Genomic DNA, 27,825 nt, shown 5'->3' with positions numbered 1-27,825 from the left:
TTTCTTCTCTGCCCATGAACAAATGCCAGCATGGCTCAGATTCATCGCATTTGCTATCTGATACCTGCAGGAACAAAGTGCCGACTGGCTCAGCAACTGAAACGCTGGTAATAAAAGGTCCACAGGAGCACGAGGCCTCACCAGCTAAAGAATTATTTCACGCTGCAACCATGGTCAAGTCAATTCAACATGCCTTGCATATGTTTAACTGCACGTTTCGGTGGCCACCCACTTGCAAACACAGCCTTCAATCCAGTCCATTTGCAAAATGTCATTTTACTGTTGCTTAAAACAATCTTCAGAGCAGATACATGTTACATGCTGTTTAAAATCTTCCAGCCCCTCACAGGTATTAATTTACAAACAAACCTGGCAAGGCCTGTAAATGGAATCGCGCTGGACTCGGAGACTTGATGCAATAGTTTCAAGATAGGAACTTTTTATTCAAGATCAAATCTAGAATTAAACCTAATATCTCAATTATTTAAAAAACAAAACAAAAAACATTTAGGGCCTGAGCCTCTTTTACACTAAGGCCTGGTCTATACACAGTTTTTGTAATGGTATAACTATGTAGGTAAGGGATGTGAGGTTTTTTTTAACTGAAATAGTTATACTGATACAACTTGTAATGTGGACACAGTTATACTGCAATACAGCTACCTTATATTGGTCTAGCTTATTGCCTTTCCCATACAAGAATAAATTATTCCACTATATAAGTGCTGAATCCACATTGCACAGAGGTGGGAGACAGGGGGGCAATGTACTGCTTTAATTATACTGGAAAGCTGTATAACTTGTGTGTGTAGATAAGACTTTAGGCCACTTTACACTACCCTGGCAGTGAAAAGCGGTCTTAAAGCAAATGTCAGTGTATCCATATTTGCAAAGTGTGTAATTTAGGACCACTTTAAGGTTCGGTTACTGTGTCAGAGCAGTATAAAATAGCCTTAGTGTAAATGAAAATCAAGCCCATAATGACAGGTTTCAGAGTAGCAGCCGTGTTAGTCTGTATCCGCAAAAAGAAAACAAGTACTTGTGGCACCTTAGAGGCTAACAAATTTGTTTGAGCATAAGCTTTCGTGAGCTACAGCTCACTTCCAATGAAAGCTCACGAAAGCTTATGCTCAAATAAATTTGTTAGTCTCTAAGGTGCCGTAAGCCCATAATGTAGATTTTATGGGGCCAAATTATCTCTATTACACTGGTGCAACCCCAGTGACTTCAACAGACTTGGACAAGTCCGACCATGAGGAGAATTTGACCCTCTGCATCAAGAAAAAATGGCTAAAAGAATATTTTATATTCGCTCACGCCCAAGCTGCCATAATAGATTGGATGTTTGTCTTTTCAAGCCTGCTTCTGATACAAAGGTATTTAACTGCATCAAACCCAAATATAAAGTTCGACATCTCGCCCAGCATGCAGAATACTTGGCTTCCAAGAAAACTTTTACAGGGAGGGCATACTTTCCTGTGAAAATAACTCAGTGATATGCCATGTCATCACTTTGCCATTTCCTTAATTTAGAACACAGCTCCAACTGTTGTGTTCAAAGCTAACAATAACACCGGCTAATGGTTGCAATACATTCAGGCAGCTGTGAACTTTGCGGGATAACAATGAGGTAAGATGAACTACGGTTCACAGCAAAGTATTTGATGACTCTAGCAGTTATTTAATATAGTTAAGATGAGAATTATTTGATGGATAATCTCAAGTGGATCCCTAATACCCTTTGATCCTTCCTACTTCCATATTAATATAGTTACCCGAGGCTTATTGCTAGTAGGTGTCACGTTCTCACTGTCGGCACTGCTCCTGGCATTTCTTATCGCTTCTGCGTACGGATTCTTCTTACAGAAGTTCTGACTTCTGCAACAGAACAAAAGCCCCGACAAATTAACTGTCACTGGGAGGAACAGATGCCATTTTACTTTTACGTTTTATTTTATTGGCGAAGGGTAATATTTTGCTAATACTGACAAATGAGTGGATGTATTTTGTTTTCTTTCATATAGACCAATTAGTACATTACTGCTAATTACAGATGTGTGGTTAAAGAGTCCTGACTTGACAAAAGTGGAATGGTTCAAACAGTAGTAGGTACAGTAATAAAATGTTTGTGACAATGTGCCTTCAGTATCATGTAGTTTATAAAAATAACAAGGATTTGGGAGGGAATAGTAAACAAATATAAGATTGTTTATTATTGTAATATTTGTTTATTTACAAATTTGGCTTTTTCCCTCTTTATTAAAAGGCCAGATACTCAGGGCTACGCATGCACAAATGCTATGACCGTGTGTCCAGTCCCTGTAATTGTGTGTGCAAGTCAGGGAAGTAAATATGCATGCATTCTTGCATGCTTATTTGAGCGTATACAATTCTGAAAATCCAGCCCTCCTTTTTATTCATTGGTTTTCATGAATGACATCAACAAAAGTTCAGAAAATCATATAGTAAATATTACTCATAATCTAGAGTACTCAAAATTCTAAGAACTAAAACATTTTCTGGAGTAAGTCTACCAGAGATAGTTATATAAGAGGAAAACTGTTTAGTTCTGAAAAAAGCCAATAATATTATTAAGAGGAGAAAAAAAGATACAAGTAATCAGATCTAAGTGGTCAATTTCACAATTCAAACGCACTATTTTAGCAGTTGAACAATGATCACTGTAGTATAAGACTGAAAATGACTATGACTCCCATATCGGAAAAGCATCCCTATTGAGGAAGAGTTTGAACACCTACTTCATTTTAAGCGGGTGCTTAAGTGGTTTCCTGAATTGGGATCACAGACAGAATACATTTACTAGAAAACACATACAGCTTTTCTCCTGAAACGTTAACTAGAGTAGTTAATACTTTAGCTATCATCCATGCTCTCTCCTAAACTTAACTTGGGAGATGTCTCCAGATTAATTCTAATGGAAAACGAGTTACTGCATCTGATAAGCTCTACTTTTAATGCCAGTTACCAATTGATCTTTATTAGATTAAATGAAAATTTTCCTCTTTATTTCACCTTTCTTTTACATGTTAATTAGCTATTTGTATCATGCCCATAACTATCATATTTTGTCACATTTATAGAAATTAAATACAAACCAAAAATTGTCTTCTGGTGGAGATAAGTCAGACCCATCCCCACCATAGATAGTAAGTACCTCCCTGTAGCTACTGACCCTAGAAACTAAATGTGAGACTTAGAGGAGGTGTCCTGCACTGCATCCTGCACCCTAGGCTCTGATGTATCGCTGGAGAAAGTTAATTCCAAAGCCAAGGACTCTCCCCCAAGAGTGATAGACTCCAAGAGGATCAAATGTAGAAAAATCCCCCTGACAGGGGACAGGATGGAAGAGAGATAGTATTTCATGAAGCCACATGTGAACCACTTGGCACTCTACGGACAACTGTCAAAGGGAGCTAGTGCCTGACAGTTCCAGAAGTGACTCAGGCCCACAGCAAAACTCACACACAGGAACTATGTGCTCACAACAGCCTATCCCAGTTAAAAGGATTGTTTGAATTCCATTGTTCATTTTTTAAGCATACAGAACAACACATGCTAGAACAACTAGGCAGGTTTGACGATCTCCATGTGTAATTTTGAGAACAATTTGAAGAGGCAGTGACACCAGTTGACTGAGCATGATCTTGGAACCAGGAACTTCTCAGTTCTAATCCCAGCTGTGCCACTGACTTGCCCTGTGACCTTGGGCAAGTCACTTTTTCTCACCTGTAAAATAGGGATATTAATACCTCCCTGCTTCAAAGAAGTGACATGAGGCTTATCCAGCTGCAGCACTATAAAAATATAAGGTGCTAAATATTAACAACAATAATTCTGTTTTATTTGACCATATCCACTAAACAAATTGACACAGTGCATCAATTCTTTTGCCTTCTACATTATAAATTTTGGAAGTGAATAAACATAGTTTTCCTTAGATCCTTGCAATTATAAAGAGATACGAGTTTGTGTTTTATGGGGGGAGAGTACGAGTATTACCAATCTGTTCATGGAATGTAATCAATATGTTTCAAAATATACTCAGCTACAAGAAAAAACAAAACAGCAATTTCAATCAAAATATTGGTTTCTACGCTCCACTTAAATAGGGATTTTAGATCAGTAGTTTCATTTTGATCTAGTTGGGCTAGTAATAGCTGTAGTACAAAGCCAGTCAAGCATATAAGTGAAAACTTGCTCTTGAGGTAAACAGTTATATTGATCAAAACCATCTGATAAAGAAGAAAAGTAAATCAGGGCAAAATGACAAAGATTTTGTTTTTAACAGAGTGCAGCTACGAAAGAAAAGGAAAAAAAGGGAAAAAAATATACTGTATCAGTGAATATCCCTGCACCTTCAAGCCATCTGTATTTTTCACTTTGTTAAAATGACAGCTTCAATTAAAGACACAGAGTTAAGAAACCCTAACTCTGTACATTTATTCTATATACATAATTCAGCTGACTTGTCTTTGAATCCCAAATCATGAACACAGGCCAACCTGCAATTAGGTTTAAATCCAGGACTCTAAAATCAGTCAATAGAACATAAGAAATATGGCAGCACTTCCAGTTGTTTGGTCTAATATACTATGAATAATTAAATAAGAAAAAAATTATGTTAACTTCAATGGCTATTTGTGTTTAATGGACTCTGATCTTAAAAAACATACACACGCATACATACACCCACACACACTAGTAGGCAGGTTTATTTCCTTCTTTTTGTTCTACGCAGGAGGAGGGTGTCTTGATTTGGCTGCTGGGTATTTTGCTCCAAGTACAAACTATAAGATTGTACTATAGCCTCCGAGAACAGTTGGGTGATGAGGTCCTTAAATACAGATACAGGTATTTGCATGAGAATTTCCTTTCCTAGAGTTTGATCCTGCTTTCTCAGCTCCCGGTGACACCCTGGCAAGTTGGGGGCTGCAATATATTGTAAGACTGAGACCCTCTGTCATCTATAGGAACAGTTTGTTTATAAATAACATGTTGATTATAGGGCATTTTCCCACCAAAAGGCAGCCCATCCCTGTGCAATCCCTAAGAGGCATTAGAGATTGATGGGAGAACTTTCCCAACAGAGACACCGTAGAAGACACATCCCTGTTGCTGATGCTTCCAGTACCTGATCTTCCCAGGCCAAGAAAATTCTCAGGCACAGCCCACTCCCCCCTCCTCCTCCCCCCCCCCCCCCCCCGCAACCTCACATGATGGCTATCACAGAAAAGGCAAAGCCCTACCAATTGCTTTGCAGCTCTGGGGTACCGAAGAGAAAACCTAGGGGAAAAATATGCATTATAGGGCATGCGTCTGAACTTCCTCGTCAATACAAATTATGGATCCTCTTCAAACCTAATGGGGTCTATTCTTCTTCTCCCTCAACACATGTAACTCTCATTAATGTCAATGTGTGTACTGCAAACAAGGGAGTGGAGCTCAGATGGATTGTGAATAATTCATAGGATAAATTACCGAAAAGAAAAAAAGAGCAAAATACATGTGGGGCCAGATCCTCAGCTGCTGTAAACTGGCATAGCCCCTATACTTCACCATTAGTTATGCAAAAACTGCTTGGTACCTCAGAGTTGTGTTGTAAATTTGTGATTGAAAGTTTTACCTGTAACAGTAAGCAGCAAGAGATCCCAGGAGGAGCAGCAGGATCAGCACAACTATACAAACTGCAATTGTGATGTTCCGCTTCTTCATTTGCTCCACATGCTGCTGTTCCCACCATTCCAAGTCGCTGAACTGACAGCGCTCCCCCACGTAACCAGTCACACAGCTATCAAAAAAGCAAATGAGCACACACAGTAACCAATGATGGAAAAGAAAAATGTCACTGTTTGAATCACCTTTGGTGTTGCTTCATCAAGTGCATCCCTTATGGAAGAGTCTTGTAAAGTTTAACAGGGATTAAATAAACCAAGAGGGTTTTACAGAAATTTCTCTAACCACCATTTAATAGCGAGATGTTATTTATAGAAACATCTTACAGAATTTTATAATAGGGATCTAATTCCTTATTCAATTCTATGAGGTGGTTAAAAAATTATAAAAAAATATTTTCTATTAAATTCTATAGGCATTTTCCATAAGGGAATGTTCCTCTGAGATTTTCAAAGTAGCATCTTCCAACAGGTAAGTTTCAATTTTTTCCCTATAAAAGACTGTTTGAAAATGAGATCTTGCTGAATCATTTGGTTTTATTTTCAAACTTTTGTTGTTGTTGTTGTTGTTAAAAGCAATGGGGAAAGAGGAAGAAGGGGCATTACGAAAGCTCTTATGGATAGAAAATATCTGCAGGATCTTTTAAAATTTTAAATGAACAGTTGCTGCTTTTTTTTAAAAAAAATCACCCTTCAGTGTTGTGACCCCAGACACACACAAAAAAGTTCATGAAATTGACTAGAAACTGAAAAATAAAAGGGAATCTTGCCAATCTAGTTTCATTGTCCAAGCTGAGTGAAATACAAAAAGGGAACAATGCAACATAAACAGCAAAAAGTAAACTAGATTCTTAAAATTCTTTCAGGGTTAATAATGTAGACCCAAATCCCACTCACCAAACTGGTCTTACTGAAGTCAACAGAACCACCCACGAGTAAAGCAAGTAGGATGTGGCCTATAGTACCCTTTACTGATGATCTCAAATGCTATGCAAACATTAATTACTAAATTAAGACCATGCACCTTGTTTCAGTCACAAGATATGACAAATACACACTAGAGCTAGAACAATGCTAATATGTTTATGATGTAAAACCGCAATAAATTCCATACAAGCCAAATGGATCACTCTCTAATATGAGCATTTGAATCAAATTAAAACAAATTATGTTTGGTATGTGCAATTTATCACTAAACACATAGTTCCCCTCTCACCCCTAACTACATTCTTGTATTTAATGTGAATTCTACAGTCTAAATGAGGGAATACTGCCATCTAGTGTGCAAATATAAAAATAATCATTCAAAAGGGAGCCCTCTGCCATATGGTATATAGTTTTAAACACAAATAATCTGTCTGCGGCAGCAGGGCCCACACGAAGACTTAGTGCACATCAGGCTAGTCCAAGGTAGATGTATAGCCCAGCTTTCCACAAACTAAGTGTTTGCATAGACACCCCCTAAAGAGAGCCCTGCCTTCTTGGGCTTTGGAAAGGATTCAGATGAGGTCTGATATGCAAACCATTTCTGTTGTTTTATTACCATTTTCTCTTTTTTCTAATGAACCCCTTGTTTTTAAGAGGACCGTTGTATTTGATAATTTCACACAGACTGCCCCAAAAGAGACAAAAATCCCTCAATCTCTAAGTGGAGGTGCTGAAGGCTGGTACTAGTCTGAAAGGGCATGGATGGAGGTGTCCTCTCCCATCACAGAGCACCACAGATGGCTGCAGCAAACCAACCCGGGGAGAAGCCGAAAGGCCAAGGAGGACACGTGAGTTGGCAGGGATGTGGATAACTAAGTATTATGATTGAAAAACACGTACAAAAATATATAAATACATATGTAGGAGTAGAAATGAAAAGCAACTGTGATGCATCCGGTATTCCTTAAAGCTGTGGGCACCTTGGTTTGGCCAGTTACCCTACAAAGGCTGTGTCTACACTGCACCTCTAGCGACTGCGTGTAGGGTACGTGTAGCTACGCACCGCAGAAAAAAGCAGGCTGCATTCACACTGTGGCGTGTAGCTCCATGTGTCAGTGAAAGGCTGTGGCGGGGGGAGGACAGCAGGCAAAGGCTTGGCAGTGGGGAGCTGATGGAGCCTCTCTCTGTTGCTGTTGTCTCTCCTTGCGGCTGGGAAAGATTCCAGCACTGGAGAGGCAAGAGGACACTACACTGCTAAAAACAGCAGTGTAGCTGGGGGAGGCACCGCTTGGATGAGTAGAGTTCACACCCACAGGGGTCAGATGTGTCCTGATTCTGCTCAGCTCATTGTCTTCACTGCCATGTATCTCTATGCTATAGGGGAGATGTAGTGTATGTACTCCACATGCCACCAACAGGAGTGTGCAGTGTAGATGTACCTATAGACTCTGAAGCAAATATGTGCAAAAGAATCAAGCACTCAAGGAAGAAATCAAATGCTACTGTTAACTGCAATGTTCGGGAACACAGTGAGCATCACTTATATCAACTGAATATAAAGGGCAGGCTCTGCTTACAGTTGTAGGAAATACAGAGAACATATATGGCAAAATACTTCATTGTTTGTCTTGAGGGAAATGCCCATCACAGTATCTCTAGGATGGCATACATTGGCACAGATGATACAAAGGTCTATACTTACGTGCACGCATAGTCTTGTAGAATTGAAACATAAATACAAACTCCACCATGAAGACAATAGGACTCGTATGAAGAAGGGCAGCCCATAAAACCATCTTGTTCAGAGGAAATGTTGTCATCACTGGTGCTCGTGGTAGAAGGCATAGCAGATTCTGAAATACAGTATTTCACATGCATGCACATCTTAGTCGTTGGCTAAACTGGCAAAATTGCTTGGTACAGAGCTTCAGCATTTCCAGGCAAGATAATAAGTAAGATTCTTTAACCCCAATAAACAGATTGTGATTCGCCCATCTGCACACGGTTAAGGTGGAACTACAATATATACTTTCTTTGTTTCTACAGTTTATGATGTTTTTCTATTACCACCACACAAACAACCAGAGCAAACTTAAGCTTTGGATTTTTAAAACATTATCTATTTCCATAGCTGAATCAGGCATAAAGTCATATATCATTTAATGTCACCATTTCTCGGTTACAGCTAAAACTGCTGAAAAATCGGATTCTTGCAAAGAGGGCATGAGAATCTGCTGGTCACCTTCCATTGTCATAATTTCCTTCATTTTTCTGCACAGACGGGTCTCGGAGAATTTTGTAGAATGCTTTCTGTCACTGGACAGTATACCAGCAAGAGGAAAATTCACCTCTAGGTAGGGGACCAGCACAATGACTATGCTTCACTTAAAGCCACATTTTCAAAGGAGATCAGCTCCCATTGAGGCACGTCAGTGAAGCTCAGCTCCTGTTGTGACACTTATGGCCAGATTTTCAAAAGAGCTTAGCAGTCAACACACCCATCTCTGCTGAAAATCTGGCCACTTATTCTGGTGACTGAGCTGAGCACTCTTGAAAATCTGTTCTTTATACTCTAGTTGAGGGCTTAAGTAGGACTTAAACAATAATAATACCTAGCTCTTATACAACACTTTCCCCCAATAGATCTCAAAACACTTTACAAAGAAGGTCAGTATTATTATCCCCATTTTACGATGAGGAAACAAAGGCAGAGGGAGGTGAAGTGACTTGCCTAAGGTCACACAGCTGGTCAGTGGCAGAGACTGGACTAGAACCCAATCCTCTCAAGACCCAGACTAGTGCTGTATCCCCTGAGCCACAACACCTTGTGCTGGCTCTGTGCAGAGAGGCTGAACCCCTGGAGAACCTGAAAAATGACTTGACATGATGAGTCTTAGGTCATCTCACAAGAGGGGCATGGTATTACCCAAACAAAGAACTATATCTGCTCTTAAAGAAGACAGTGGTTATTAGCTGTAAGCTATTATATTTAGAAATTAGAGCTGGCCCTGAATGTTGATACTTCCAACAAATGGAATCAAATACTCATGATGCCCAGCTTTGTAAAACCAAAATCCGGTCTCCTCAGCCCACCTCTTCTTGGGGAAGTGCAATTTGCAAACAGCAGCATCCAGAACCAATTTAATTGGATTCACAGGCTGCCTGACATCATTATTCAGCAATTTCTGAATTTCCCAGGATGATTCATCTATTGGAGCACTCAACCTTCCTTACTTAGGGACCAGGTTATTTGGCTTATTCACTAACTTTACTCACCAGCACAGTTGACCTCAGTTCCAGATAGACCATTAATGCAAGTGCAAGTGTAGTTTCCTTCAGTATTGGTGCAGACAGTGTTTTCTGCACACGTGTGTGTCCCCAGCTTGCATTCATCGATATCTGTTATCCAAACAGTCCGCAGTTAGAAGAACGAATGCCTCTGAGTGTCATTCTATACAGGCAGCAATGGGCTCAGCACTACTGGCGCTGGGACGAATGCTGCAGAGCTTCGATCCACAGAATATTCTTGGCAGCAAGTGGGATGAAAGAGCAAGAAAGTGTGCTCTCTGTGAGAGGAGGACAGGTAGGCTTATCCATCCCTGCACCTCAGAGGATTGCAGTGTTGGGAGAAGGACAGTAGATCCTCCACTGGAAAGAGAAGGCAGAAGCTTCACCGATAAAATTAAAGGACAGTGGGATCAGTGGATCTGATTATTAACACGTCTTTAAATGTACTCAGGGTGTAAATGTCAACACCTTGAAGCTCATGCCTATTAAACTAACCTAGAATTATTTGAGGAGTATTATGACACACTGAATACCTGCTTTAGTTTATATGCATGGTAATGATTTCCAATAAATCTCTGTTGGTTCACCCATTTTTTCCCCAGCATAGCCACCAAAGTGTAAACACCAAGGGGAAGTATCCATTGACAACTAGAGGCTTTGCATATTGATCAGCTGCTGATGTTGCCACACATCAAACAGTAGGAAAAGAGCCAAAAAAATTGAGATGATAAATGTCATCCGTCTTGGGGAGCTTACTAGTCTAATATTAGTATGCAGGCTCCAATGCCATTTTTCGACCAAGTAGTGGGATAGATCATTATAGACACTTAACACAACTCTCACATCTTGACACATAGCCGATCCAAATCATTAGACACGTCTCTTACTTCCTCATTCATTCTGTCACTGCCTCTCACTCCCCCTGTCACCCTCACACTCCCCCTCACCATAACAATGAAGCCCATCTCCACTGTATCCCTCCAGACACTTGCAGACATAGCCACCTTCGGTATTGATACAGTCCGATAGGTATCGATTACAGCGGTCCATGTTAAGAGCACACTCATCAATATCTATGAGAAAAACAATGTTAGGAGCCAAGGGACGCATTATTCATGGAGTAACATGCTGAAATGATAGAAAAGAAATGACTGTATGAGACCCACCCGCAAACAATCCTGTTACCTTTACTTGGGGCACGTCTACACTAGAAAGATAAATCGACCTATGTTGGGTCGACTTACAACCACCACACTAATTGCACCGAGACTCTTGGCTTCCCATTCCCCACAGGGGCCTGGCGGCTACACCGAGGCTCCCAGCTCCCCACCAGGGGCCCAGCTGAGGCAGGGAGCCAAGAGCCTGAGGGCAGCCAGACTCCAAGCAGCGTGGAGCCAGGAGCCTCCATGCCGCACCAGGGCTCCTTGCAGGGAGCAGGCTGGGCACAGCCTGGCTGGGAGTGGGGAGCCCAGGAGGGCACAGCCTGGCTGGGAGTGGAGAGCTCAGGCAGCAGCTGGGCTGAGAGCAGGAAGCCTGAGAGAAGACAGGCTCTGAGCGGGGAGCATGCAGCCTGGCTGGGAATGGGGAGCCCGGGGCAGCTGGGCTCTAGCTGGAGCCCACCACCTGCCCCATGGCTTTCTTGTCAATTTCAGGGCTTCAGCATGGATGAAAGTAGACAAGAATGACAGCCAACAGCCGATGTAAGTAACACAGTGTCTACAGGGACTTTACATCCCCCTGATCTATCCCGACATGAGCCTATGCCTCCAGTGGAGGTGGAATTATGATGTCGGTTTAATAGGACACCTACATCAGCTGGAGCAAGGCTGGAGTGTGTAAACTGACATAATTAGGTCGACATAAGCTGCCTTATGTCAGCCTTACTCTGTAGTACAGAGCAATCATTTTGCTTCTAAAGTACTGGGAAGAGTGAGCAGGGGATCTGAGGTGTCCTTATTTGTGGCCATGAATTGAGGCTGGGGTTTTCAAAAAAGCCTGAGTAAGTTAGCCACCTAAACCCCATTCAACTGGATGCCTAATTCCCTTAGGCTTCCTTGAAATACCTGGCTTATTTATGGATTGATTTTTATTTCAAAGAAAAAGAACTTTAGCCCAAAGGGCACTCCGAAATAAAGCTCTGGATGCCCATGTCATATGATCAGTATGATTTAAATCCCACCACCACACATTCCCCCAAGGCACCCTCAAACACATTAGCCGTCCCCCAAAGCCCGCTCAAACAGGTGGGCTTTGCAGAGTATGTGCAAGGCTATTTTGGACTGGCAGTGGGTGAGCATTCTAAAGTAAAGGTGGAGAATGCTCTGCCAGCAGCCCCTCTTTTATACCATGGGGGTATCAAGCTTGAGCACCCCTGCTGATCTCAGTTGTGGTGCAAAATTGCTTTAAAAACATACTTGAGTAAATTTCTATTTGTGCCAAAAAAGGGCTGTAGGTAGAACCAGGCACGATAAGGTGTTTATCTCTGAAATTGCAATGTTCAGCTTCAAAGTCTACTGTCCTATGAGGGTGCATCATATACACACTCTCTCTCTCTTTACCCGTGGCCTCCCCTCTGATCTGCAGTGCCTGGCTTTCCATTTAATTTAAGTGACAAATAAATTCCCTGAATCATGAGTGTATAACCTAATCTCAAAACTGCCTCCTTTCTTGCTCTCCAGAAGCACGATATGAAGTGGAATGTAGACTTTGAAAAGAGGAACAAGGGTTAAGAGGAAAAGGTACAATAGTTCAATGAAACAAACATTTCATATCTATTCTCCCTCCCAATTACTATTATTAAAATAATGCTGCAAGTGTCCTTGGTGTTTTACAGTCAATTGATTGCCTGTGCTTTATTTCCAAGGTCTGCCTTGTCTTTATCTTTGTGGTAAGATAAAGTGCTTTTATTTATTGTTTATGCGAGTGCACAAATGGGCTAACTGCACTGTGCTGTAGCTGGTCTCATCACAAGAGTACCCAAGAGCACATTCTAATACCAGAAAGAGACAGGCAGAGGAGCTCACATAACTATACAATATAAACATTGCATTAGACCCATTAAACCTTAAGAGAATCCACAATGCTAAATTATACATCAACTATAATATCTATGTGCCTTGAGCTTTTTGTAATTAGATGCATTTTATAAATAAATATATTATACTTGTATTTCTATTGCCCCCATAATTTGTATTTGTTATCTCTGCTCTCTACTGAATAGAATGTCTGACGTGTCATAGGAACACAGAATTGCAATACTGGGTGAGAACAATCTACAGTTGTTTTGTCAGGAAGAATGGCCAGTTCCAGGTGCTTCAGAGGGAGGTACAAACAAAATCATACTGAACAATTGACATGCCTTGAGGAGAAGTGTCTCCCGAACCCCAGGCAGCCAGTGATTGGCTTATGCTGGGAAGCACGAGGATTTAGGTCTGATGATTATTTTTTTTTACCCTGCTGATGTTGCTGTGGATGTTCTCTATTTAAATACATAAAGTGATTTTGATTACCACCAAGCCCTTGTCCTCAACAAAAGACTGTGGCAATGAGTTCCCTAGGATAGTTGGTGTTGTGTAACAAAGTATTTCCTCCTATCAATTTTGCTGTCTTCCAGTTTCATTGGATGTGTCCTTGTTCTAGCATTATGTGAAAAGGCAAGTAGGTCTCTGTAGCATTAATTATTTATCACCCTCTACCATATCCACTCTTATTGGCCTCATCTCTAATTACATCGTCTGAATCTGTCACTCCTGCTAATCTTTTACATCGGTTAAAGTGTGCATATTTAGTGGTTGCAGCCTGCAGAAACTATAAACGCTAATGTTACTACAATGAGCATGAATGTTCAGTGGATCCTATTTGCTTTCACATTCCACACTGAGCTCAAGGGGAACTCTCCTCTCGTCTGATAACGCTGCCACTTACACACTTGAGCTCTCTCTTTCACAGTGTTCTAGGAAAGTCACGGGACCAGGCTCCCACATATTCATGAGAAGAGCTTCTTCAGCATTTTGCTGCATCCTCCATTGCTAAGGGCATTGTAGCACATAGTTTCTCTCTCTATTCCCACAACAGACTAAATTCATCCCTGGTATAATGTTTATGAATTAAGAGCACTAAAGTCAGAAGAGTTACACCTGCGGCAAATTTGTCTTACTCATTGATATTAATAGGATTTACACTCATGATTCAAGGGAAAATAATGGATGTAATAATTAACCGTTCCATTTCATGGTCTCTGCTCATTATCCTTTTCAATGGAAATGATGTGTCTAAACACAGCGGTCTTGTCGACCTTCCTGTGATGGCTCATGCTGTGGATATGTCAAAGACAGACGGCTTTTTCAGTTCTATCATTTTCTAGAACATTTTAATACTTCCTCTTACCATAGCATGATTTATCCTCCCTGGTAAATCCTTTCAAACACTGACACATAGCACCATCTTCCAGGGGAACACACTGGGCGTTGACATTACATTCTAACACAGCACAGTCATCTCGATCTGTAGCACAAACAAAATCAAAGTCCACCACACTGACGAGTTCAGTTAATCAAAGGAGCAAATGGACTTTTTACACAAAAGCGTGTACAGCCAAAGTTTTAAAACATGGCCCCCTAGGTTTAACAATGACCAGCTAACAATTTTAAACACAACTGTCTTTGTCTACACTAGGTATAAACAGTGTTTAACCACTCATTTTCCCAGCGTAAGCAAAACCTTACAATGCATCAGAGTTGGGTGAATAACTGATTTGGCTGAATCCCAAAATTGTGTAAAATTTTGATGAATCAAAAAAATCCATTTGGGGTTGAGCTAACATGATTTTTTTGGACCCAAAATGAATTTTTCCAGGCAGGAGACCAGGCCGCTGTTATAACCATTAGCCCAGTGGTTAGAGCACTCTCCTGGGACATGGGAGTCACAAGTTCAATTCCCCCATGCCTGATGAGAAGAAAGGATTTGACCCTCATAGTGGCAATTCATAAACTAACAGATTTTTAAAGTACAAACGTTCATAGCAATTAACTTGAGATAAAAGTGTCTAGGCAAGAAAAGCTGTTAATCCCTTTTTGGTTTTTCTGATCCAGTTCTTTGTGATTTACAGTTTTCCTGTTAAGCAAAAGCCTTCTGTCCATATTTAATCCAGTGCCCCTCTGGATCCCACCTGTGGTTGATTCTGACTAGACTTTCTAATTTCATATCATCCATACCTAAACCTTGATGTTTGTTTCTTCTCCCTGGTGGTGTTTATAGGCAGCATGACCATTACAGATTGATCCCTCCTTCCTCTATGTTCCACCACTCATCTCTGATCCAGTTGAATAAACCAATTTGTATCCAGCTCAGAATTTCACTTTCAGTACAACAGCCATGACCTTTGTGAACCATAAAATTGTAGACCTTACCAAACACCATGATTTCAGCCATCAACAAGTGTTGGGTCTGTAGCTCCTCCCCATTGTTAGTATCCCCATATGTCCTACTATTCAGTGGACTTTGGTATACGGTTTCCAGTGTTGCTGTTTTATTCTGTGGTGCTGCCTTCTTCTGTACAGAGATACCCCCTGAAAATGTTGAAGACAAGTAGAACAGGTGGTTGAAGTCTACTGAATCAAAGTTCTGATTTTTAGTCATACATAAATCGGTAATTCACAAGTCACAGAATCTGTGGCTTTCTATTTAAAACAAAAGTCAGATTGTTCTCATTCTGGCCTGTTCCCCCAGGCCTAAAATCCACTCAGTGGTTGGTTCTCTCAAATACAATGGGAAGGAATTAAATTAATTCCCCAATTGGACTTGTCAACATTGAAGGTCCATACTTTGATGTCTGTGTGTCAAGGTCCAATACTATAGAGGTCAGATTCATATGTTACTGCCCCAGTGGTCATCCACTGAGGTGTAAAAGAGTGTGATTTTTTAAACTTTTTAAAAATGCTAAAGATGATACAGCAATTCACTTCAAAGGCACAGCAATTCACCTTCACAAGATACTGGGATGTTCAGGTGAGCCTGACTGTATAAGCCAGTATGTTATAGGGTATGGGAGAAGAAGGTAGAGAGTTGATGCTTTTTTTCAGTCTGGGGGTACCATATCAGAACACAGAATCATAAAAATCAGAGGTACAAAGAACCTTTGATCCATCCTGAGGGGGGATAGTAAAGAATTGTAGCCTACAGTATATTGACTAGCGAATGTGAATCATTGCTCCCCTACAGGATAGAACATGTCAGATTTGCTTAAGTTTTTAGTGGCTGAGTTAGTCAAGCTGCTTCTTTAAGTTCACTGAGGAAAAGCCTTAATTTTCGGAGACAATTGTTGTGACTTCTAACCCCTTATGTTGAAATATGTTGTTAAATACAGGACCTTCCTACCCTTAATAGAAACATTGCACATATCCAGGCTCTGACACAGGCACAGCTAACATGATTCATGCAACCACAAAGCAGCATTTTTTCCAGCTCAACTGTGTGCCAACCATATTGGCTTGTCCACACGTAGCACAATGCAGTGTGGACATACACCAGTGTGTATGAATGCACTCCTGGAAAATATAAGCAGTTTTCCCATATGCCTCAGCTGTTGATGCCAGGGGCAGAGCAGAGAGTTGGTGTTTTTCCACCTGGTGCAATGCACTTTAGTAAATTGTCAAGATACTTTGGGAAATTCTGCCCTGCAGAACCCGGTTAGAACCTGACAGTCATGTAATAGTCCTGCTCACACATGAAGTCAAAACACGGCACATCTATGTGGTTAGGAATTGTGTGTAAATCGTTTTGCATGAAGACATGAATTATATGCAGAGTCAAACTGGTTACATGCTGACTTCCATTCAAAACCCAGAGGGGAAGGAGAGAGAGAGAAGAAAGGCAGGGGAGTGACAGAGTAAGAAAATGCCTATAAAAGGGAAATAAATGCTGTTTTCAAATGTCTACAAGGCTATCACAAATTGTGAAGAGTAAGAAAAATACATTACATTATTATTTGATAGTATCTTTTGAAGACAAGTTTTTTTTCATGACTAAAAGAATATGATACCTGCTGCTGTCTCAGGAATATTCAGGGCCTGACAGGTTTTTCCATTTTGGGTTTTCATAAAGCCTTTGTGACATGAGCAATGAGCAACTCCAAATCTGTCTTCACAGATCTGATCACAACCTCCGTTCTCATGAAGGCAGGGATCTGCCCCTAGGGGAGAGACATATGTGCACCTTAGCAGGAGGCAGCCATACGTTCGGAGAATCCTCAACTATTAATGATCTTATCTTGTTGGCAGTGCAGATATGAAGCAGTTAAAAAATTTAAAACTGACACAGAAGAGAATGCACTTTTTTTTTTGTTAAGATGAGACATGTACAATAAAGTATATGTGTTCCTTAATGACAGTAAAGCAGAACTGCATGCTTTCCATCATACACAGATATACTTACAGCTATTATGAATGCTTTTTATTATTGGACACCTGGAGCCCTATCATCCTCTATAAGGCTTACTTCTGTGCAGAGGATAGTAAGCACTGGGTCAAACTGTGACTGTCTTATTTACACAAGGAGTCGTATCTAAATCAATAGGACAATTCACTTCAGTAAGGTAGATGCAATATGAAGCTTCCTGCAAGCTCTTCCAATGGGTTGGAGTTTGTCCCTTGCAGAAAAATCAGGTGGTTTGGCCCTCAAACCAAAGAAGCTTAGAGGTTCCACAGGTGCCTTTTTGGTGTTACACATCACTGTTATTTGTATAAGGAGAAGGTAGCTACACAAAGGAGATAGATGGATATCAAGAGTGTGGTCTCATGGTAATTGGTCAGGTTAGTGCTACAGAAAGTATTATATTCTTAGCTTGAAGCACATGGCTTTAGAGATGCAAGAGCTATTAGCATTAATGGGGGAGCTGCATGTCCAAAGTCTACACACCAAGCTGAGAACAAACCCACTAATGCCCCCATGAGTTCCAGAGTTCCAGAAAACAACAGTTTTCGCATGATTCTAATAAAAGCCAGTCTGACTGTGCATGTGGAGCCTTTTGAAAATTCTATTTCAGAGATGAACATTCCCTCCTCTAAATGTCTATTGTACCAATAGCAGCGAACAGAAAAAGAAGCCCGTAAGGGAATGACTGCTTAACTTTTGCAGTATACCTGGTTTCGCCAAAGGATGAACTACAACCACTGACGAGGGTCTCAGCATGCTGCCTCGGAGACGTACCCTGTTTTGGCCGGTCTTCTTGTCCACCCTCGTTAATGAAGGCTTAGCCCAGTCAGAGAACCAAATGTGATCCTCAAATACTGCTACATCAAATGGATGGCCTAGAAAGCAATTATACTCGTCAATTCCAGTTCAGGTTCAAGTTACACAAGTCAGCACATAACCAAAATAGGTATCCACACACGTCTTTCTAGAAACACAGCAATACCGTAGAGATACCCAGACTTGCACTTTTATGTATCTATCAGTAGATGATGGAAAATATCAGTGCCCATGAATGGTTGTTGATGAGCAGTCGCACCCTGCTCTTCCTAGTCCAAAAGCACAGGCCCTTGCCTCTCAAGATTCTCTTTTAGCTGCTACCAATGCAAAGTTGTGATACAGCTGGTTCCATTTTGATTCCATCCTATGAGGGACAGTGCTATGCGCATGTGTGTACATGCACAAGCCAGTATACTACACCATTCACCTACACGGCTTAGAATGAACCCTTTCATTTTCAAAATAGTGCATAGAATAGCAGTTTTTCCCTTGGTAACTCGAGCCTTGCATGGACACAAAATTTATATGTGCAGATCCAGATATCGGCAGATATAAATCATTATCCGCAGAGCTGCAAGGCGCTACCGGGACCCAGAGCAGCAAAAGCAGTAGCCTGTCAGGCAGCCACTCTCAGGAGCCAGTGCCCTGTACCCAGAGCTCCTCCGGCATATCTGTATCGCCCCCAGCCCTGCCCAATGCATTAGCACGACCAGAGACAGCTGCGGGTGAGCCTGGTGCCTGCCCCAGTGGGCGGGGTTGTGGCGGAGCTGGGGGCAGTACAGCCACATCAGAGGAGCTGCCAGCACAAGGCACTGGTTCCTGGGAGTGGCAGCATGACAGGCTACTGCTTTCATTGTTGTGGTTCCCAGCAGAGCCCTGCAGCTTCGCAGATACCAATTTATATCCACGGAGATACATTTTGTATCCGTGCAGGTCTCTACTGGTAACGGAACATATGCTTAAATTTTCAAATTGGAATAAGGGGATGATTTCCAAACACAAGCATGGCAATTCAGAGTTAAGGATGCCAAGTACTGTTGTCTAGATTTTTAAAAGAAATCTATGCTATCTAATTCTGGCTATTTGAGTATCAGTGTCAGAGTTAGAGATTATTGTTAGGTTGCTATGGGCCTATACATTTAGACAAGTATTCCTCTCCTCAGTGCACCCACAGACAGATCACATATACTGGACCTGCATATATTTTTAGCTGCTTTTGGAGGGAACTCTAAACTCTTGCCAGAGTTTGGATATTTGCCCCATTTTATCAGCCTGTAGCATCAGGTATTCCTGTTGAGTGACAGGTATTTCCTGTAGTAACGCAATTTACACTTAAGCCTTTGCCCAACTGGAAAAACACTGTCTATATGAGAAACATATTACCAGTTATACCACCCACATTTGGATACTTATTCCAGGATAAATGTGTCTTTCTTTCAGTTTAGCTTAACCCCTTTCCCAAGTGACATTAGCTAAACTAAAAAAAAAAGCCACTTTTATACCAGAATTAGTGTGTCCACACAGGGGTTTTTAACCAGTATAACCATATTGGTTTCAATTCACACTTCAATTTATATCAAAGAAATGTTCCGATGTGGACAAGACTGTTTACTTTTTCTTAAATGTTGTTTTGGGATTTAGGAATCCTTTTCTATCCCATGAGCATATATCCTGAAGTCTTCTGCATCAGGCTTACTCCCTTGGCCTGATTCTCTTCTTATTTCATTCCGTGAAGTTTGAGTAACCTGCCAACATCCTGGATAATGTCTTCATCCAAATAGTGAATAATTTTATTACACATAACCTGCACCCCTGGAAGACCACAATCCTCCCATCCCAATGGGGACATCAGTAATTTAGCCTTCACAGTTTTCACTTATACTTAACCACAACTTAAAAATCAAAAATAAAAGTGGGAAATGATCCAATAAAATTAAAAATAAGAAATAAGGATCCATCCTACAAGAATCATGTAGAAGCAGGACTATGTACCATTACTATGTATCTCCAAACACAATAGGGACTGTATAAACAGAGACCTTTACTGTTGGTCCCCTAGAACAGGTGCTCACATCTTTGTTTTTACTCAAACTACAAAACAGTCATAATGATGGAACAGATCTAAGAAACCTAATCTGCCTCGCATGCCGCTGTCACCGGATGCCCGTACATTCTACTCATTATTCACATATGACCTGTAACTACAGCGACACTAGATGGCACCCGTGCATAAGAATGCATACTTACCCAAAGTATGTATAAGGTATTTAGATACCGTTGGGAAGGTTTGAAGTTATATTTGTCCAGGGTACAATGTATTAATCTTAAAATGTTCATGGGTCCAGCTGAGTGTTTGTAAACGAATGTCATTTAAAAATAATATACAATTATATACATACAATACTTCACACAGACTTTCTCAGACCACACATTTTAAGACAGAGACAATTTAAAAAAAAAAAACTCCAAATAAACCAGAGAGAAAGAAAATTAATTTTTAGACAACCCTCCCTTGGTCCCATTTTTAAGCCATAAAACACCAAGAGTGAAATGCTTGCCCTACTGAAGTCAAGGGCAAAATTCCCATTGACTTCAACAGGACCAGGATGTCACTCTGTATCTCTTTCCCCCTTCCTATGCATAGGTCTGATGCTCACCAGCCTAAACACAGTCTCATGTCTGATGTCACCTCTCTGTCTCCCAATACACACACCATAGTCTCAGATCCATCTCTTTTCCTCCACTCTCCTGTGATGTTCCTTTCTCTCGTCCTCTCCTTTGCTCCCCGAGAGATGCTACCCCTTTGACAGCCACTGGAGAACAAAGTGAAACTTACAAGAAGTTGTCAGGTTTTTCTTTGCAGCTCAGCTTGCCTGACTCAGCTGCAAAGTGGAGTTTACCACAGTTTGTACTTTTCACGGTCAAACCTATCACAGAGGGGACAAAGAAGAATGACAGGCCAGAGTAGCACTGTGGGGAGGGGGAGGGGAAAGGAATGCTAGAAGGGCACTCCATTCAGCCCTATTGGTACCCAAGGGACTGGAGAGTCCTCCCATCTTTGCAGGCAGCCCTGCACATCAGTGATGGGGAATCTGGCACAGAAGAAGCAACACAAGCCACACCAGGGAAAAAGAGCAGCCTAGTACTATGAGATGGCTGCCTAATGTGGTCTCTGGCAGAACAACACTACCACAATACGGTGATAGTGTGGTTATTTCTAAATAACCACAGTGTGATAGTGTGGTTGGACTAGATGACCTCCTGAGGTCCCTTCCAACCCTGATATTCTATGATTCTATGATTATACATGGAGGTCTATCTGAACCCAGCCGGCAGTCCTCAGTTGATCCATGACCTGCCTTTTGGGCAACACTGCTGTAGACTGACTACACAGTTACAAAATATATGTTGTCAACAATGTGACAGTGTCCAAGGGCAATCACTGCTCTGTATACACACACAATGTGTTTGTTCTAAATGTGTTAGACTATCAGTTATCCTGTGCTGAGGCTTCTGTTCTAGCTCTCAAGGTGATCTTCTCATCTCAAATCACAGCAAGGCTGAGCAGGAATAGCCACCAGCATCTTGCAAAGATCATCTTTCCATTGCTCACAATGTGTGTATTATGTATTTAGAGATGTCTGCATGTTGAAGACTGTATAGACATACTCCTTGATACAAAAAGAGTTTAAAATCTAAAGGTCTGTTTTCTCCTCTCACTTACATAGGTGTAACTCCACTGATGTATGTATGCAGTGAAGCAGTAACTCAAGGAACCAACATATCATTTTCTTAATGGGGTAGATCTTCTAAGGAAGGCAGCATGGAACTCTGTGCACTAGATTTGGGGTGGTCTCTTACAACTAGAGGGTGATTAATATGGCTTATCTCTAGTACAGGTGTTGCTGAATATACTAAATTCTGCATTGACTTACCTACTACAATCCCATTAACCTCAACGGAGCTACAAAGGACGTAAATTAGTGAAGAATCTGGCCCATAATTCAGATTCACATACACACAGAGACAGATATACATAACAAGTAATCATCAACCCGAAAACCTCACCTACATCATACTGTGTAAGTATTCGGCGTTTAGAACCATCCAGACTTGCAGTTTCAATAACAGACTGTTTAGCATCACACCAGTACAACTTGTCAGCTAAGCAGTCGACAGTTATTCCACTGGGCCAAACCAGGTCAGTGCTAGCTATAATCAGACGATCAATGCCTTGTAGGGAAGCACTTTCAATCCGTGGGTTGACCCCCAAGTCAGTCCAGAATAATCTCCTTTAGTGAATAAAACACAAAGGAGTCAGTAAGCAAATATGTTTTCCCTTCACATTTATCTTGTTTTGGAGAATTCTTTCATGGCAGACTGACTGTAGCAAGTCAGGCACATGGAAGACATAAGGCACCTATCCTCAAAACAAATACTTAGAATACTGATCTTTTAAAAATTGGTTTATGATCCCAGATCATTATATTAAATATATGTGTGGTTGTGAACATAATTCCGTTTTTGCAGTTTAAAATAAAATCTCTGAAGAAACATTTCCTTCATCTGCATCTTACTGAGTTTAGGGTTCTCCGTTTCCCTTGCAACAGATGATAATCCTAGAACACTCTATAATAATGGAGCGATTGCTGCTTTAGGCACTGTGATAGCAACAGCTGTTACAGGGCACACATGGAATCCTGAATGCACATCTCTGTAAGCAAGTCAGCAAGGAAATTATTTTCTTTTATTTTGTTTTATATATTAAAAGAAACCAAAAATGAGCCCTGTCCCAAATTTTTCAAACTAAGTAAAGATTCTTGATGCTCAGTTTATGGGTGCCCAACCGAGATAGCATAAAGAAGCCTGATTTTCAGAGGTTGAGGGCTCAACATTTTCTGAAAATCAGGCCCCTTTAAAGTGACTGAAGTTGGGCACTTAAAAATTAAGGCATGCAGAATCACTAATCATTTTGGGGCCTCAGAATTTCCCTGGTGTAATCCCAGTGACTTCAGTGGAGTTACATCAAAGGATGAATTTGGCCAAGTTATCTGCCAAGTTAAATGTACTCATATAGGCCCCAAATCCTACTAGCCAGACACAAGCAGTTCCTCTGTCATCAAAGGACTGCTAATGGAGAGTATCATCTGTCCCACAATTTCTTAATACTCTTGTTTGACTTTGAATTTCATCTTTAATACTGACATTTACCATCATGGAAACTACCATAGTCCTTTGTTGTTTCTTTAGCCTTTAACTTCTCAACAGGGACATTTTCACTAGGCTCTAATTCCACACCCCACCATATCTGTCCCTCTCCAATACATCTTTTGCTTCAACTTTAAACAATGATTCATCAGTTACTGTTTCAAAAATAATCATCTTGTCAACAGTAATCAAAACTCGCCTGGACTTCTGCCTACTTTTTCAGGAACTAGACCATAAAACTCCGACATTCTGTGACACACTATATATAGGTCAATCTTACTTTCAACTTGAGATTTTACTTTATTGCCATTGATAACTTATAACTAGCTTCCCAAACTCAGGTATTCCTAAGTGTTTTCCCTAGAGACCCTCTGTGTTCCATACCCTTGTTCCATCACCACTTTCCAAAATCTTTTATTTCCTGGATGGGGTTAACAAGGTCCACCTACTCTTTTCACTCAGCAGTAATTATAGTGCACTTTCCTGCAGGATAAACATACCTGACATCAAAATGACTCCGAAAAACCCTGCAACACTAATTCAGGTTTTAGAAACCATCCTGTTACAGACAGGGTGAAATCCTGGCCCAAATAAAGTCCATGGGAGTCCATTAACTTCAATAAGGCCAGGATTTCACCAATAACCCTAATCTATCACTTGGTGGTTCTAATGTCCCCATCAACATATTATGTATGCACCACCAGATATGTAGTTAAGATAAAAGTGCAGATATATGTTTATACTCGTGCACCTTCACATCCAGTAGATTATTGTGGATATGACTTCAAAGACTGCAATGTTACTTAAACGTGAATATGATAACTGCAATAAAATTCCTTCCCTGGTGAAAAGGAAAAATTACTTTCAAAGCTGAGCATATAGTGTCCTGCAAAAGATACAATCCTTTTTAACTAATAACATTTACCAGTGAGGGTGACTTTAACTATATATATATAGTTAAATATATATATATATATATATATTTGCTTAGTTTTATTTATATACAATTTATCACCGGTGCCAGGTGATAATTGTATAAAACGTATAGTAATAACATAATTCCTGTAATTAATCCTCAACTAACAATAGCCTAGCAGTGAAAAAGAAGCCATAAGTATTTTTAAAACCTGCTTCTAGATTCCCATTGCTACAGCTGCCCACCCACACAAAACCAGACAGATGGCATGTGTGGTCACAGAGTGTCCCAAAGGGAAATGGGTGTCTTTACAATAAAAGTCATAGTTACTTGAAGAAGAAAAAAGTCATCTACTGCTTTCTTCCCGTTCCAAGGTGAATTGGGTGCTGATTGATGAAGAATTGACAGAACTGGATAGAGCCAAGTGATGGCAGGAGCTCTGCAAACTTCTCCCACTCAACTCCATCAATCTTCACTCTCAACACACCCAATTACTGCTTCACTGGGCAGTCCACTTCCAACAGTGAGAAGTGGACAAGTATCCTAGGATGAGATCAACAAACTCAGTTTATGTGGGAAAAAGGCAGGACCTGAACACTGGTTTCCTAATTAGAGAAGGGGGGAAAAAGCTTTAATATTTACCTTCCTCACCACCTACTCTTAGATCAATAGTATCTATTACTTCTTACTTAGCTAGTGGGTGAACAGCAATCCCTCGGGGCTGGAAGATGTCCTCCTTGATGATCATTTCTCTGTGCATTCCATTCAACTCACTCCTCCCAATGTAAGACTTCCTGCAATATATAGGACACAATTTGAGCCATTACTGTTATCTTCATTCCCTTTTTTAGCAAAATATACTCACTGAGTTTTTAAACTGTCATTTTCTTTAGCTGACCATAAAGTGTAATGAATGGCATTTCAAATACAGAAGCTAGTCTTGCCAGCACTGACTGGCCCATTGTTTTAATCATTCATGTCATAGCTCCATTATCTGGTCCAATAGAATGATAGCAGGAAATTGATTTCTCTGCAGGAAATCAAACTACTTTTTTCGGGTAGGTAGAGAATTGGATGTCTGTTTATTAAGAACATTAATTGGAATCAAGGAGAGAATAAGCTCCTGAATGAGGAAAAGTGTTAAAGAACAAAAGTAATAAATACTTTTCTTGTATACAGCACTTTTCATCCATAGGTCTCAAAGCACTTTACAAAGCCAGGTACATATCATTGTCCTCACTCTACAGACAGTGAAACTGAGTCAGAGTGGTGCCCAAGCAAACACAGAAAAAGATGGCCTGACTCCCAGTCCTGTATTTTATCCAGAAAAGATTGCAGAAACTTTACTCTCATAAACGTTATCCAGGGGAACAAATGTCAGAATAGTATTAACATCTGACTGAAGGGAAACCTACATCCTTCCATTCCTAGCTGACTCAAAAAGGAAAGGGCCAGCAGTGTCAGGATGGAAGGAGGAATGTAGGCATGGGAGAAAAAAAGCAGTGGCTCAGAATGTGTGAAAGGTACAAATCCATCCATGAACTTCTGGATACCTTCTGAAGGAAGGGCATAGGAACTTTACTAATTTTTATACAGGAAGTTGATCCACATATTTTCCAGACAGTTCACAAACAAAAATCGCCTGGGTATATACATCACAGAATGAGGAAGGTGCAATTCAGAGTACAGCACATACAGTAGGAAGATGATCTGCATATTCAGAATCACTTTTTATTGTCTAGTAAAATGTTGGTCATGCTATGCAGCCCTCCTTCATCTTTCATATAACCACTAGGGTGTTGCTCTAATCCAACACTGCCTTTTTGCCAAAGATGGGCTTTTTTTCCCCTCCGTGAATAGTGTGATGTGCTGGCTCACATGTGTGATCATATTATCCACTAGTGACTAAGCCACAAAGAGGACATAATCCTTTCTATGACAGTGAGTTAACAAAGAGTCTCCTTTAACTCAAGAAGGTCTGTGATTAAGGAGACAATGGTTCTGTGCTATGTCCAAGATGTGTCATGTGTATAGTATAGTATCGTAATGTTCATGAGCTTATATGCAGCACATATTCTACATTCATTGCAATTGAGCCTGATCACCTGGTCCTCACAAAGACAAATCTCCTGCTGAAATCAGTGGGAATTTTGTCTGTACGAGAAGTATAATATCAGAATCACAGAGAATTGTTTTTTTTTTACACACTTTCACATTTTTTACACACCTTGACATTGATTTTCAGATGCTAAGCTTTCAGTCGGTAATGACTTACAATTACTTGATAAAACACTACTGTATTTAAAGTAACATCTCAATTATTCCCACATTACAGTTCAGTTATTCCATATATCTTATGACAATGTTATATGTGCTCTGGCATCAGTGCAGAGAGAAGAGCATACCCTCTGTCTGTCCAATACAATTTACGGTTAATCCAGTCCACAGCAAGACCTTCAGGTATATCTATAGCTTCACAAATAATTTTTTCACGATTTGAGCCATCCAGATCAGCTCGTTCTATCCACTTCAAGGCTGTGTGTGCAAAATAAATCTGTTAAGAGGAAACATAAGAATTATTTTCAACTATTTCACAGATCATTTCTGTCCAGTTTCCCTGATCTTACTGTTTCATCTCTGACTATGAATTTTCTTTTTGGAAAAATCCCTATTCACTTATTTATAAACTGGTATCCTGTGATTATTGATCAAACAAACAGGCACTTATCTTCAACCAGAATGACTTCTGCAGGCTGAGCATGCTTAGTAATAAATCCTAGCTGCCCTACATACCACCTCCTCAATAACCTAAGGTTCTCTTTTACACAGCAACCTCCTAAAGTGGAACACAGCCCATGAAACAACAGAAGGAGGAGGCAGAAAGAAATGTGTTAATATTTAGTTGCCAGATCATTTAAGTAAATGAAAGCATGTGTGTGGAGGGGGATGGATATAATTTCCTCCTGTTCCACCTCTTTTCACATTTGTCTTTGTTATTTTCTTAAATAACAGGCCCTGTCCTGCAAGGTGTTCCAGGACTCAACTCTAATGGGGCTGCAGACAGGCACAACGGCCTGGCCTACACAGAGAACCTTGCAAGGTCTTAGACGAAATCTGAAATTCTCCACTGTTTAGAGTTATGGTTACCACCATTCGTAGGAGTGGTGGTAACCACCATTTTATATTTGGTATCAGCAGAGAATTGTATCCTGAACTGCAAAACAGCATACAAAATAACACTAAAGCTTCACTGCAAATGCTAACAACAACATTAATGCCTTTGCACTGACTGTAGATTTTTCTTGAGCCTTTAAAAACTCAACTCGAGCAAACTCTCACTAACTTCAATGGGTATTTTGCTTGAAAGAAGAAGGCTCTATCTCCTAGAAGCTACTGCAGCCAAACTGGGAGATTTTAGGCTACTAAAAGTCCAGCGGCACCTGGCCCCCTGCCACTCCCGGAAGTGGCCAGCACATCCCTGCGACCCCTGGGGGGACAGGGCACTCAGTGTGCTGCCCCTGCCTAGAGCACCAAGTCTGCAACTCC

The 27,825-nt window shown here is 40.7% G+C and overlaps 1 protein-coding gene and 1 long non-coding RNA gene across 4 annotated transcripts in view; one reads left to right on the top strand and one right to left on the bottom strand.

Annotated features, from left to right (window-relative positions):
• The window catches only part of EGF (epidermal growth factor), an 87,505-nt gene that overhangs the window by 9,364 nt on the left and 50,316 nt on the right, over positions 1 to 27,825 (bottom strand). For 2 of the 3 annotated variants that reach the window (XM_074950741.1, XM_074950743.1), the window contains 12 exons: positions 26,685 to 26,833; positions 24,969 to 25,073; positions 22,224 to 22,447; positions 18,047 to 18,214; positions 16,948 to 17,097; positions 15,317 to 15,475; positions 14,295 to 14,411; positions 10,856 to 10,981; positions 9,897 to 10,019; positions 8,323 to 8,473; positions 5,645 to 5,809; positions 1,776 to 1,878 (listed from right to left, as the gene is read on the bottom strand). In XM_074950741.1, the coding sequence (XP_074806842.1) occupies positions 1,776 to 1,878; positions 5,645 to 5,809; positions 8,323 to 8,473; positions 9,897 to 10,019; positions 10,856 to 10,981; positions 14,295 to 14,411; positions 15,317 to 15,475; positions 16,948 to 17,097; positions 18,047 to 18,214; positions 22,224 to 22,447; positions 24,969 to 25,073; positions 26,685 to 26,833 (1,740 nt within the window). The remainder of the gene's footprint in view (positions 1 to 1,775; positions 1,879 to 5,644; positions 5,810 to 8,322; positions 8,474 to 9,896; positions 10,020 to 10,855; positions 10,982 to 14,294; positions 14,412 to 15,316; positions 15,476 to 16,947; positions 17,098 to 18,046; positions 18,215 to 22,223; positions 22,448 to 24,968; positions 25,074 to 26,684; positions 26,834 to 27,825) is intronic. The other variant, XM_074950742.1, reaches the window with a different exon arrangement.
• Positions 1,181 to 27,365, top strand: LOC141986345 (uncharacterized). The gene is made up of 4 exons (XR_012639253.1): positions 1,181 to 1,630; positions 6,110 to 6,165; positions 7,305 to 7,468; positions 27,292 to 27,365. It is a non-coding gene; the product is annotated as an uncharacterized LOC141986345 (long non-coding RNA).

The sequence above is a fragment of the Natator depressus genome, chromosome 4 (assembly GCF_965152275.1).
Source record: "Natator depressus isolate rNatDep1 chromosome 4, rNatDep2.hap1, whole genome shotgun sequence".
Lineage (NCBI taxonomy): Eukaryota > Metazoa > Chordata > Testudines > Cheloniidae > Natator > Natator depressus.
Note: the sequence above shows the minus strand (reverse complement) of the source record. Positions and strands in the feature narration are given on the sequence as shown.